Below are 12,607 nucleotides of genomic sequence, written 5' to 3'. Positions count from 1 at the left end.
TTACTTTTTCTCACTTTATAAATAATGACGACTGTAGTCTGCTGAACTCCCACTTTGACAAATTATTTAGTACTCTCCCTGCGATCCCAAACTTCTTTTCGGAGTCATACAGACGGTTGTTTGCTCATGTTTACTCTCTTCACTGTGAACTAACAGATGTATAATCATTGTACGAGGCTGTACATTGATTAAATATGTCTCCAGCGCAGCCTCCCCACTTGAACCGATTTCTTTACGTCTTTTTAAAGAGAAACACTCAACTGACCCTGAATGATTCTCTCTCTGAACACACATCCTTTCAGCAGAAACATCTCACACGGTTGTATTTCCTGATTGAATTAAAGCCTGAACTCCGAATCACATCATGTACAAATAGTCCAAGGCTCTGTTCAACATCACTTTATTCATATAACACACTTATGTTTCTCTGTTTCTTAAAGGGAGGATTTATCTAAACAATGAGCACTCATCCACACCTCTTCCATATTGGTTTTATAAGTTGAGGCTTTGCCATCATTCTGCCACTACACCAATACAGTGGATGGCATTTTGTTTACAAAAACCTACATTAATGGCCTGGTAAGTGCAAATAATCCATTGCAATGAGCACTTTTCAATGGGAACTACCTTTCTATTGATGTAAATAAAATAGAACTATGGGATTTTCATTCAATCCTTTCATCCTATCGTAGCTGACATCCTTCCCATAGTGATGACGAAGCCGCAGGTGTCAGGCAGCGACATTGCATTATTGTGGTCTAATATGGTGGACAGAGCAAACAGTTTGAAAATTCAGCCTCACTCACAAATTTAACTCTGCTGCATCTTCTTGCAAGTTCAACACACACAAATCTGAAGCAGGGCAGCAGGATTGACTGCTTTAGAAAAGCAGCTAATGCTAACACTGTTGCTAGGATTACTGTTGCTAGTCCTCAGTGCAGCCTCCGTGTCTTGGTGGCTCCGATAGCAATGCTGCAGATGGGATTAGCCAAACTAAAGATGCAGTCAAAACGCATGGCTCTCATAAATCAGCCTGTAGTTATTCAGTCACTGTTGTTAGCTAGCTTCGATTATTAGCACTTCTAAGTTATGTTCCAATTTAATCCAAAGACGGCGTCAGTCAAGCAGCATACCGGCATCATCTAGAGTCAGACACCCAAGTTAAACCCATACATTGCTAAACGAGGGAAACTTACACAGGAACAAACCGCAGAATGTCACAGAGCTGTATCCAAGTTGTGAGTGTGAATTTTGAGTTGCCATGACAGCCAGAAAACTATTATTCTATTGCTTCTCATTGTTATTGTTACTACATTTACTGTTGATGTTCACTGTTGTTACTGTAGGGTGATGACCTCAGCGCTTAACCCCAGTTACAACACCCTTCCAGAGGCACATTCTCAGAATTGTCTTTATTTTTCTGCAATTAGGGATGGGCCTCATTGCAATGCTGGCCCTGAATCATTCAGGGTCAATTAAGTGTTTCTCTTTAAAAAGACTTAAAGAAAGCACAGTTTTATGACAAAATAGACTGTGACACAGTATATGGATATAATATAATATTGACATAATAACAGCAATAATACACCTTCACTACATTTTCAACGTCCATAGCGGTCGACTTTGTCACGGATATGGGGAAAAAAAAGATTATTTTCAAACTGCCTGTATCCGATTCTGATCGCAGTCTAAAGTTAATATGAGTTAAATCTATGATGAAATGAGATTAAACAATTAATTATTCATTCTTAACACAGTTGTAATGTAAAGAGACGGGGCCGACAGCAGCAGCTCGCAGCAGCACTGCAGCTGCCTGTGTGAGCACCGACGCTACCAGCAGCAGCAGTTCACTGACACAGCATCACGCTCTGCTCAGGCAGGCTGTGTGACGGAGCAGTAAGAGATGGAGATGTCACAGTCTCAGAATACGATAATATATAATAATGAAGTTCTGATAAAATAAAGAGTTAACTTATCAGAATTTTGAATAGCACCTAATGCTAGTAATCAATATTTTTATGTCAATTATGCATCAAGTGAAAGTTTAATGAAAAGGGACATTTAAAGTGATGATCCCAGAAGGAATTTAATATCCTCCGCCTACCCTCAGCTCTACATGGCACTGTAGAATCTTTCAGCTCATTATTTATGTTGTCCGGCACCTTTTTTTTGGTCACAAAAGCTTTTATAGAAACCACTGCACACTCCACAGCAGCAAACATCAGAGGGACACAGTTGGCGACTAGCTGGGTAAAGTAGTGGAGCATAAAGCTGCTAAAGAGCCGTAATATTTTTCTAAGGAGTTGGTAGAGGCCAAAAAACGAGAGGGGAAATTGGAGCAGTTTATCAAATGTTCAGAAACACAACTGAGAATGAATGATCATTCTTTGTGTGTAAATATGTAATTCTTTAGTTAAAAGCTTTTAAGGTGATAATATGTCACAATTTGTTCATAGTTCTCAATGAATGCTTTGGTCTCCTTCGCTTTTTCAACAACCTGAGTTATAGTTCTTCATCCACAGCACACTGTCGATGTGTAACACTCGCGTATATGAGCTCAGTTGCTGTTATTGCAGTGCTTTGGACTGTGACATAAAGAAAATCCTCTATGAGCTGCATGCACCGCTGTATCAGACTCGCTCCCTGTTTCACATGATGGCAGGTAACCGACAAATATTATCCTTCCCCATTTGTTACGCTCTGTTCCTCTTTGATAGCCTCGGTGATGAGAGTTCCAAAATCACAGGAGAGTTTTGATCAAAGACTCGGCTCAGCCTTTTGAAAAACCGAATCCTGTGGCGGTGATGTGTGTAAAAACGGCTCTCTGTGTCTCTGTCTCCCTCAGGTGAGCACCTGCGCGTCTGTCCTCAGGGATACACCTGCTGCACATCCGAGATGGAGGACAAACTCCACCAGCAGAGCAAACAGGAGTTTGAGGTCTTGGTGGAGGAGAGCAGCCGCAATATGAGGACGACGTTTGTCTCCAGGCATAAAAAGTTTGATGGTAAGTCAGAACAGTTTGTTTTATCTGTTTGACACGCAGAGAGTGAGATAAACACACGTCTTAGAGTTTCCACAAATATTCCAGACATGCACTGTAAACTTGTAAACACAGACGTCTGATGCAACCTTTAATAATGACTATGACTATTTATAAATGGTAAATGGACTGCACTTATAGAGCACCAATCACTCTGTGCTTTACACAGCACACCACTCACCCCATTTATACAAACATCCATACACTGATGGAGCAGGCTCATCAGGTTCTAATATAATACACAATAAACGCACACCCAAGCCCCTCTCACACATGCACTGCACTCTACAAAATATCCAGAACATACTCAGGTGGAGGGCTGCATGTGGAGCTTGAGTTCATAGCGACGTCGCTTCTTGATCCTTTGATGTCGGCTCTTCCTATCATTGAAGCAGATTTCACCAAGCATTGGCTTGTTTGAGACAGGTTAGTTTTACCCTTCTGATGATGTGTGCAATAGTGATATCCGAATCAGTCGGTTTGGACAATAACGACAGACTTTCACCTGCCAGCACCTCAGTACAAAGTCTGCGTGATGTAAGAGACTCAGCAGGTAATTGTCCTGAGTAATTACAGGAAGTGGGCGAGTTGGTGACATTCAGCTGAGTTCCTCTGATTTATATTCTTTACTTCTTTACCTCAGTTGCCTGTATATTGTTCTCCACTATTGCATTTGAGAAATGTAGAATCTGTAGACGGGGACGTGGCTTTTAGGGACGGCAAGTGTTTCTGGTTTCCGTTTGTACTGAGCTTGTAGTTCGAGTAATATTGACCAATCACGTATCAGCAGGCTGCGGCGTATGCAGGAAAAACAGTCAGTGTGGAGAGCAAAAGCAGGCTGAACGTAACGCGCCATAATGACATCCCGGCTCCCGTCAGCATCATCTGACAACGATTTACCTCCTTATTAATCCCTATAAACAGACATCTGCAGCAGGTTCAGCTACTGTAACAATCTGCTCTAGATCAAAAATTCAACTTGAGATAAATTCCTTTTACCCTGTGTCACGAAAGCCGTTCAGTGTTCAGTTTTCGCGACTTCCTCAAATGCATCAGATCGAGGCGACCTCCGTTCAACAAACGAGCACTTTAAAAGTAGTTTTCTTCTCCTCTCAAGGACAGACCTGACAAAGCTTCATTTTTACTATTTATGAATCTGCATCATGATGTTGAAATTTCAGCAAAAGTAAGACTCGTTAATTAAAGTCAATCACAAGAAAAAAGTTTTCTTTTTCTGTAAACAATGCAGCACGCAGAAAAGGAAGTCTTGACTGGAAGCCGTTTATGGCTAACAGCTGGCTACATGCCCTGGCATGTTCACCGTTGTCCCCAGAGGCTATATTGTCATCAGACTATAGCTGATTGGTTTCAAATATAATTGATGTCTAAAATAGGGCGTTTTCACATTAGGTATGATTGCACCGTACCTTACCCGAGTATGGTTGCTCCCCCTCTCCTCTCCCCCGCCAGTCGGCTTTCGCATTAATAATTTCATATGTACCCGGGTACACTTTCGGCAGGACTCTGAAGCAGAAGGTGGCGGTAATGCACCTAAAAACAAGGAGAAGAAGCCCATACAATGGAGCCGACCTTCACACTATGCCTGCTATTATTTATATTTTGGAGAATATATCAAGAACGACCCTGTCACCTACATTCCTACGGTATCGGCCATGGCCGTGCAGTTCAGAGGATGAGATCGACGTGGATTTTGGAGGAGACATTATAAAAAGCAATCCACTTCCGTGTTTTGGTACAGTAGCTTTCACACCGGATGCGTACCGTACCCGGCTAAACATGAGCCGTACTGGAGACCACCTTTTCAAGTGGACCCGAGTCTGGTACATAGTCTTCACACTAATCAAACAAACTGGGCTTTGGGGTCAAGTGTACTCGGATCCGGGTCCCTAATGTGAAAGCCCCCTTAAAGAGAAACCAGTCCCCTTTCTTTACATCCTCTTCAATGCAGTTCATTTTAGGGGAAAATAGTTCTTTCTTTTGCTCATACCAGCTACCGTATAAAACGCACTCACAAGAATATCTGTCTGTTTCTGTTGTTCCACGCTCACAAACGTCTCGCCCTCTGATTGACTGAAAGAGCCTCGCTCGCTGTGTTGGTGCTTTGTGCTGATCTTCCAAAGGACCCACTCTCAACTGACTCACATCCCGGCAGAACAAGACAGCACCACAGTGGCTTTGTGGGGAGAAATATTTAGAGGTATTCTGTATGCTTGAATGCATTCCTGTGTGTGGAGTCAGTGTGCTGCAGCACTTAATAGGCCTCCACATGGAGCACAGTATAAGATCAAGGTACTAGAGCGCCTTCATGCCACTTGTGCTGTTAGTCAGTGTGTGTTCTAGTCTGCGGCTCTTTTTCCTCGTAATAAATCCTGGCTTTTTTTAAATGAATACCAAAGGCTGTCAGGTTCGTATCATCTTCTGATCAACAAAACGTTTTCCTTGACAGATTTTTCAAACATGTTTCAAAGAGATCATTGAAAAGCAGCTGTGACCTCGTGTTACGGAGAAATCTATGAGCCTTTTCTGTGATTAAGCACAAGTTATATGTATGTGCATGCAGGAAGACGATAAAGGTCTTTCAACACAAAAAAAGAGACCTTTCCTGTAGTCCTTGGCGAACCAAAGCATGTCTAAAATCTATAATCTTTTCTCTTTATGCGGCACAAAGCGTGACGCAAACTGAGAACAGTGTGGCGGCAGCAGAAAGGTAAAGCTGAGTGAAGAGAGATTGATGTACGAATTGGCCAAAACCATCAGGAATAGCCTTTTTATGTATTTCTCTAAGTGTTAACTGATCCATCTGTGAGGTTGGCAGTCAGCTCAGGACAATACCTGCGTGTCCCTGGAACTACAGTAGAGCAGCAATTCTATTATTATGATTCTAATTGGCAAAATTAGTTCAAAGTATAATTAAAAACGCGAGCTGAAGGACCGATAATGGATTGTTTTTCAGGATAGATGAACAATGTACTTTATGTAATGCAGCATGTCTCAGCATTCCAGCGTAAACACCTGCATGTATGTGATTGCAGTTTTATTTCTGTTATTTTTTACAGCTAATTGTAGTTCTAGTTTCTTTTAAACTTAAATGAGAACTACACTCTCTTATTCAACTAGCTTGTAGGTAAACAGAAGTATTGAATCAGACTTGTAACAGCAGATACTCGGCATCAAAGGACTTTAATCAGTTGGAGGATATCCCTTAATGATACTGTAATAAACCCTTGGTACTAGTACTAGTTTGATTGTTTCTTCTTGTTTTCCATGGTAACATTATCTATTTGTGAAGCTGATCCTCATTGTACCACACAGAGAATGTTTAGTCTTTGAGAGTCGAGGAAATAAGTTAGCTTAAAGCTTTTTCCCTCTTTTCTCACTTTCAAAACGTTGCTTAAAAACTCTTTCTCACAGCGGAGTGTCATTAGTGATAGGTGCACTCGAGAACTCAAGACACTTCTGAAAAGGCAAAGAAGCTCAAGCACAGCATCTTTTGAATCTCTGAAAGAATGTGTGGGTGTGTTTTTTTTTTTAGTGCTCGTTCCAACAGATATTCTTCAAGTTCTAAAGGTCTTGTTTCTTTATGTTTTCACTCGCTTGAACTGAGCTGGAATGAGTGTGGAAGAGAAACATGCACAAGTACACAGTTTGCAGCAACACACAATATGATGATAGGGAGTCATGCATTGATAACAAAGTGTGCTTCACAGCACCCACTTCACAAGTTATGAGACCGCTGATTGGCAAGGTTTTAGTTGATATCACCATGAGAGGGCTTCAGATGGGAAAACTACACCTACAAGCCACATTGTGAAAAGTTTGCAGCTCGGTTATGTTGAGGTACCAAAGATACTTTGTTGGGTTCTGAAATAAAAAGAGTTTTCAGTTCAAACCATAACCTGTGTCAAAAGATGGACGACATGACAGCTCCTCTAAAGTGAAGCCAAAACACCTCTATCGCCCCCTGCTGACTGGCTGCAGTATAGGTCATAAAGCCCGCCTCCTCCATGTTAACAGATGGGACATGAGTCAAACTGTAACATCAAAATACATGTCAAATACATTTTTCTCAGACATGGTTTCTGTTATTAAAGCTAGTTATTATTATTATCATGTTGATTTATGTCCAAGTGTTTATTCTTTTGAGAAGTTGAGTTATAATAACATATTTGACGCCATAAAAAGGGGTGTTACATCATGATTGACAGCTCTGTTGACCAATAGATTTCCTGCAGCCATTCTTTTCTGTATTAGCAGAGTAGAGGAGGAACACAAGATGAAACGTAGCTAAAACAATCACTACAGTCATTGAAATTTACATAGCCGTGAATATCTGCTTCAGACCAATGACTGTATATATAGATGGACAACTCGTCTCTATCTGCTCCCATTGTACGAAATTGATGCCAAAATAGCCCCTGCGTTAGGCGCTGCCATCTTGCGATGGTGACGTCATTTGGAGCCAGAGACTGCGCAGTAGAGATCGGCGAGTGAAGCGGCCGTAGCCACTTCCGCTAACCCAAACACACAGTTAACTTACCGAAAAAACAGCAAGGATCCCGCACACCGGCGTGTTTAACAGCAGAACAGCTTCTCTGGGGTTATATAAAATTGGCCAATAAAATCATTATTAGACGAGCTACTAATACCTTGTCTTTTCTCTTTATAAAGACCGGATACTACAGGTAAGAGTGCTGGATCTTAGCTAAGGCAAGTCTAGTCACTTTTTCCACCTAAGCACTCCACTTGACTTGATTTGACTTAACCTGTGACTTGACTTGACTTGCCCAAGAAAAAATGACTTGAGACTTGGAACAAATGATTTGAGACTTACTTGGGACTTGAGCAAAGATGACTTGGTCACAACACTGCCGATAACATCGGAAGTTTATCAATACTGCAGTATTTCATAATTCAGCCCCGGGGCCTGTTTAATACCGCGTACCCATCCCTAATACTGACATCAGTTAATAACAACATTTACAGGATCTCCAGTCCCCGTGGTGAAGGTCATGTTTGTTTGACCCGTCTATAAACCCCAACCGCCACCTGATGTGGTCTATCTCGCTCTATGTTAAAACACTTGACTTCGTCATATGCTTTGAGCGTGTAATACTCATCCTTTATCCTGTTGTTGCCACCTTGATGTAAATATGGTACGTTCCACTGCACCAATAGCTGTACCCTGCCTGCTCAATCAAATCAATCAAATTTTATTTGTATAGCGCCAAATCACTTTACACTTTACAAAAAGAGCAGGTCTAGACCGACTCTTTGTTATGTTATTCTAGCTCAGCTGGGTAAAAGGCGGAGAAGAGCCTTCACATCTATGCTCCAGATGACAGCTGCTGCGGCAGTCAGCAGCTAGAGTAGCACTTTTGAAAATGTAAGGAATTTATGAAATGATAACAAAGACGTGACCTTCAGATATGAAAGAAACCCATGAAATACAAAGCTTTCAAGCTGTTCTGAGGAGTTGTTGCAATACATGGGAGTGGACAGAACCAATACTTACAGCATAAAAAAGGTTCAGCTCTATAAAACTTTTAATTGGTAGCCACAGGTTATGTAAGCGTTGCCAGATTGTTTGAAATGTACGGTGAAATACTTGAAAGACTGGAGTGTATTTCTACATTAACGGCCCCGATTCACAGCCTGTGGAACAATGTCCATATATCTGTGCACTTATACAGTCATACTGGTGACACAAATCACTTAAGCGATTCAATCTACTACACATGCCCGTATCGCCCATCACGTTCCCTTTCCTTGTGTAGAGCTGCCTCCACCTCGTGGGGTTTGAATCATCCCTCATCAATTTTACATGTCCTCATTTCTGTCCCCGGTTATTTATAGGGCCCTATTATGAAAACCTTAACTTACTTTTTGATTACTGACTGCTTTCCCCGGAGGCCTGTGGCTTCTGATGCATTATTGAGCAATCCTGAAGCCATAAATGACTGTTGCACACCAGAATTAAGGTTTTGGGTGTTATGAATGTCCAATCATCGCCAGGAGTCTCCCCCCCAAATCTCTTAGTATGCCTTCTATTCTCCCACAGAGACTAGGAGTCTGGGCATATTCAAGTCCAATTGATGCACTGAATGGAGAAAGAAACCAACTTTGCAGAGCTGCATTCTTTTGCCTCAGTAGGGTTGCTCTCCCATCAGGTCCGTTTTATTAATCTCTGAAGGTATTACTGTTCTCTGCTTTGGCCCAGTAGGTGCCCGAAGGTAACTTGAATTAAGGACAGGAAATGAGATGAATATTTGCAATATTTATGCATGTGAGAGGGGAACGCTGTGAGACAGAGATAGAGACGGAGTGACACTGACTGTGTGAAAGAGGCAGAGGGAGGAGAGGATTGCAGCACATCTGTGAAAGATTAATTGCGGTGGATGAACCATGATAAAAGGTGCCTCATGCTCAGTCAAGTGATATGAGATTGAAACCACTGTTCAGAGTGGTTTGTGGACACAGGAGCTGTCATTTCATTTCATTTTCCCCCATCGCTTTGATCTGTGGTCTTGTACTGCAACCGATATTTTGACAGCTTGACTACTCTATTGAATGTTACAGTTATAGACATTATTCGTTGAAATTTCAGTTATTATTAGCACAAATTATTTTTAAAACCTGATCAAACCATTGTTACCGCTATACTTGGTGCTGACTCACAGGGATGGTTAGCAAATTACCGTAGCCGGCAAGCTAACACTTTAGCAAACAGAAAATGGGTCACACAACGCTATTCAGTCACAAGTGCTCTCCAAGATGACTTCTTGCAGGTCAATCTCTGACAGCAACACTTTACTCAAGAGATGTTTGAATCATTGATTTCTCTCTTATAGCTTCCTGCAAACAAGGCTTGTTGTGGAGCTGTTTATACTCCACCACAGGAGGGCTATATAGGAGTGGAAGATACAACACCGCTAATAAGCTAACATAGACTTCCTTGTTTTTCTCTTCAGACCCAAATTGCCAGAAAGGTTACAACTTTAAAGACAGCTTACTTTGGTCAAAGGCAAAAAATTGTGTGTCACATGTCACTGAAGTTGAACTTGTGTCATAAGTAATTAAGATTTAGCTGATCATGCTGGCTTGCATGCTAATTGACCCATCGCTAAGTCCCGTCCCCCTTGGTTACTGTTGCTACACCTGTCAAGCTTTCGCAACGGCATGCAAATAGTATGGCGGTTTCAATTATAACAGTGAGAGATGTTCCAAGTAAATAAGAGCACATTTCTGGAGAAATAGCTCCCAAATATCAGAGAGAAGTGGACAGAAAGGACCACAGTACGCATTTGAAAGCTACATCTATAATATAATATGTCAGCGTGTTGAGAATCAAGAGGACATAAAAATCGAGGCAAAAGCTCACCGGTCCCGATGCAAGCATCAGGCAACACACGTATTGACAGGAACAACAATGTTCTATCACAGCAGGGTAAGTCAATATATTGTTTTATTTTAAGCTAATGTTTAGTCATGACTCCCTATAACTTCCATTATGTAATATGTTTTAGCCCATTGCTAGCAAAACTAAATCATCCCACTTTTCATTTTGTTTAAAGCGCGTCAGGATATTGCTCGCATGTCGTGGTCTTGATCCAGACACTGGATCTCCGAAAAGCACAACAGGAAAGCCCACAACAATGGCACAAACCAAGGGGTGGTAAAACAAAGGCTGTGCCGATATCATCGGTGGTGGTCTCTCATCTCTCATCTTGAGTTTGTGGCTTCAGAAAAGCAAAAAAATACGACGCCCCACTCTAAACTTTGAGGATATCTGCTGCCGGGACGTTTCTGCATTTCTCCTTGTTCTGCCTCCCACGCCTAGTTACGGTTGCTAACATGGGATTGGACACTTGCCTTCCAAGGGAGGGGCTTAGCGAAGGGTCAGCTGTGGCCCTTAGGTCTACATTTAAACTAATGCATTATGCTAAAAACATTCAGTTTGTAAAGCTCGTCTATCTGAGACGTAACAAGTATCCCTAATTGCAAATTGATATACGTGGTATGGGATTATCTTTTAGCTTTAGCTTTTTTTTACAGTGTTCAGCAACTATTGATAAATTTCAAGCCTTAGTGCTTTCTGAGATCAAGTGACGTGAATGATCTGAAAAAGATCTGCGAACACTCTGAGGAGAGACGTTCACCTTTAAGTTACCCTCACAGCTTTAAGGTAATGAAAAATGTTCCCCACCCTGCCGTGACAGTAAAATACCTTTATCATTATGTTCCTTTGTTTAGCTTCAAGCTAAAATCTTTCAACTTGCATTTGGTGAAATGCCATTTCTTAAGGCTGCACCATTACATCAATTGAAATGCCTTGTTCAGCATTTTATGCGTCCTTACACAGTGTTTCCCACAGAATAACAGCGTTACTATGGAGGCGGTCAGAGGGACGGACGTCAGTAGTGTGTTTTGAAGAAGTCGTCTAAAGACACAACTTAAGAGTTTTACATTTTTCAACCGCTTGCTGCTTTTACAACAGCAGGTGAGCCTTGTTGTAGCAGAATGTTAATCAACCAGGTTGACGGTATTTTAAACTACAGAGAGGTTACACCACAGTCAGTGAATTTGTAGATGGGACACAGTAGCATGGGACGTCTCTCTCTCTCTCTCTCTCTCTCTCCATCTCTCTATCTCTCTCTCTCTCTCTCTGCAGAGCGTGTGGGATTATAAGCAGAACCTTTCCATGACAGCAGAAGAGGAGATTGTCTGCTAATTAATAAATAGCAGATGTTAATAATGTAATAAAAAATGCAGGATTTTAAATATACTTTGGCAGCAGTTGACCTGCCCTAATAAAGTCTATCTGTGGAAAATACTACTGTGATTTAGTAATATATGTAATGTCTGTGAAAACTACCAATCCTGTGGGAGTTTATGAGTTAACATCCAGGAATGGAGAAGTCTTTGCCTTATTTCTCTCTCCAGTTTTAGCATTTCTATATTCCATTTGTTTTTCTTGTGTGCTATGCTCATTAGCCTCGGTTTTGTTGATGCTTTTCATCCGAGACCTCTGTGAGAGATTAGTGTGTGTGGTTGGCTGACTGAAGTCTGGCTTGAGCAGCAGCCTTGGTTGACTGAGTGCTTTGATCCTGCCCCAGTAGAGCTTCTCTGCTCAACGTAGAGAGCTGCAGTTCCCCTCGTTCTCTTCAACCGTCCCTTATTCACGCCAGACTTAAACAGAGAGCGGCTCCAACACAACACCCTATTCTCTCTAATCTGCGCTCTCTGCAAACTCACAAGCTCCTGGTGGACTGTGTAAGGCGGCAAACACGGCTCCTTTCACTGCATTTCTCAGACTCATTATTTACCCCTAACATTTTATTCCAAGGTGAAGTGCTTTAGACATTTTGTCCTATCAGGTTTCAATGGAACCTGAAAGAATCTGTCTTTCTTCTGTCAGATAGAGACGTGCTGAAAAACTAAAGCAGGGTGTCCTTGGCTCGTTATAGAATTATATTTTGAAAGTTATATCCTGATTGTTCAGCACAGTTAAGTCGTCTAAAGAAGATTTTTTTATGCTAACTTTATTGT

At 41.5% G+C, this 12,607-nt stretch overlaps 1 protein-coding gene across 1 annotated transcript in view; it reads left to right on the top strand.

Moving 5' to 3' along the window:
- Nucleotides 1-12,607, top strand: part of gpc6a (glypican 6a) — a 162,442-nt gene that overhangs the window by 37,428 nt on the left and 112,407 nt on the right. The window contains exon 2 of the mRNA XM_069657950.1: nucleotides 2,846-3,004. Coding sequence (XP_069514051.1) covers nucleotides 2,846-3,004 — 159 coding nt within the window. The remainder of the gene's footprint in view (nucleotides 1-2,845; nucleotides 3,005-12,607) is intronic.

Source organism: Semicossyphus pulcher, unplaced genomic scaffold (assembly GCF_022749685.1).
Source record: "Semicossyphus pulcher isolate SPU_LCO1_2020_fin unplaced genomic scaffold, fSemPul1.0.p SCAF_1, whole genome shotgun sequence".
NCBI lineage: Eukaryota > Metazoa > Chordata > Actinopteri > Labriformes > Labridae > Semicossyphus > Semicossyphus pulcher.
The sequence above is the reverse complement of the archived record's forward strand: the minus strand, read 5'-3'. Positions and strand labels throughout refer to the sequence as shown.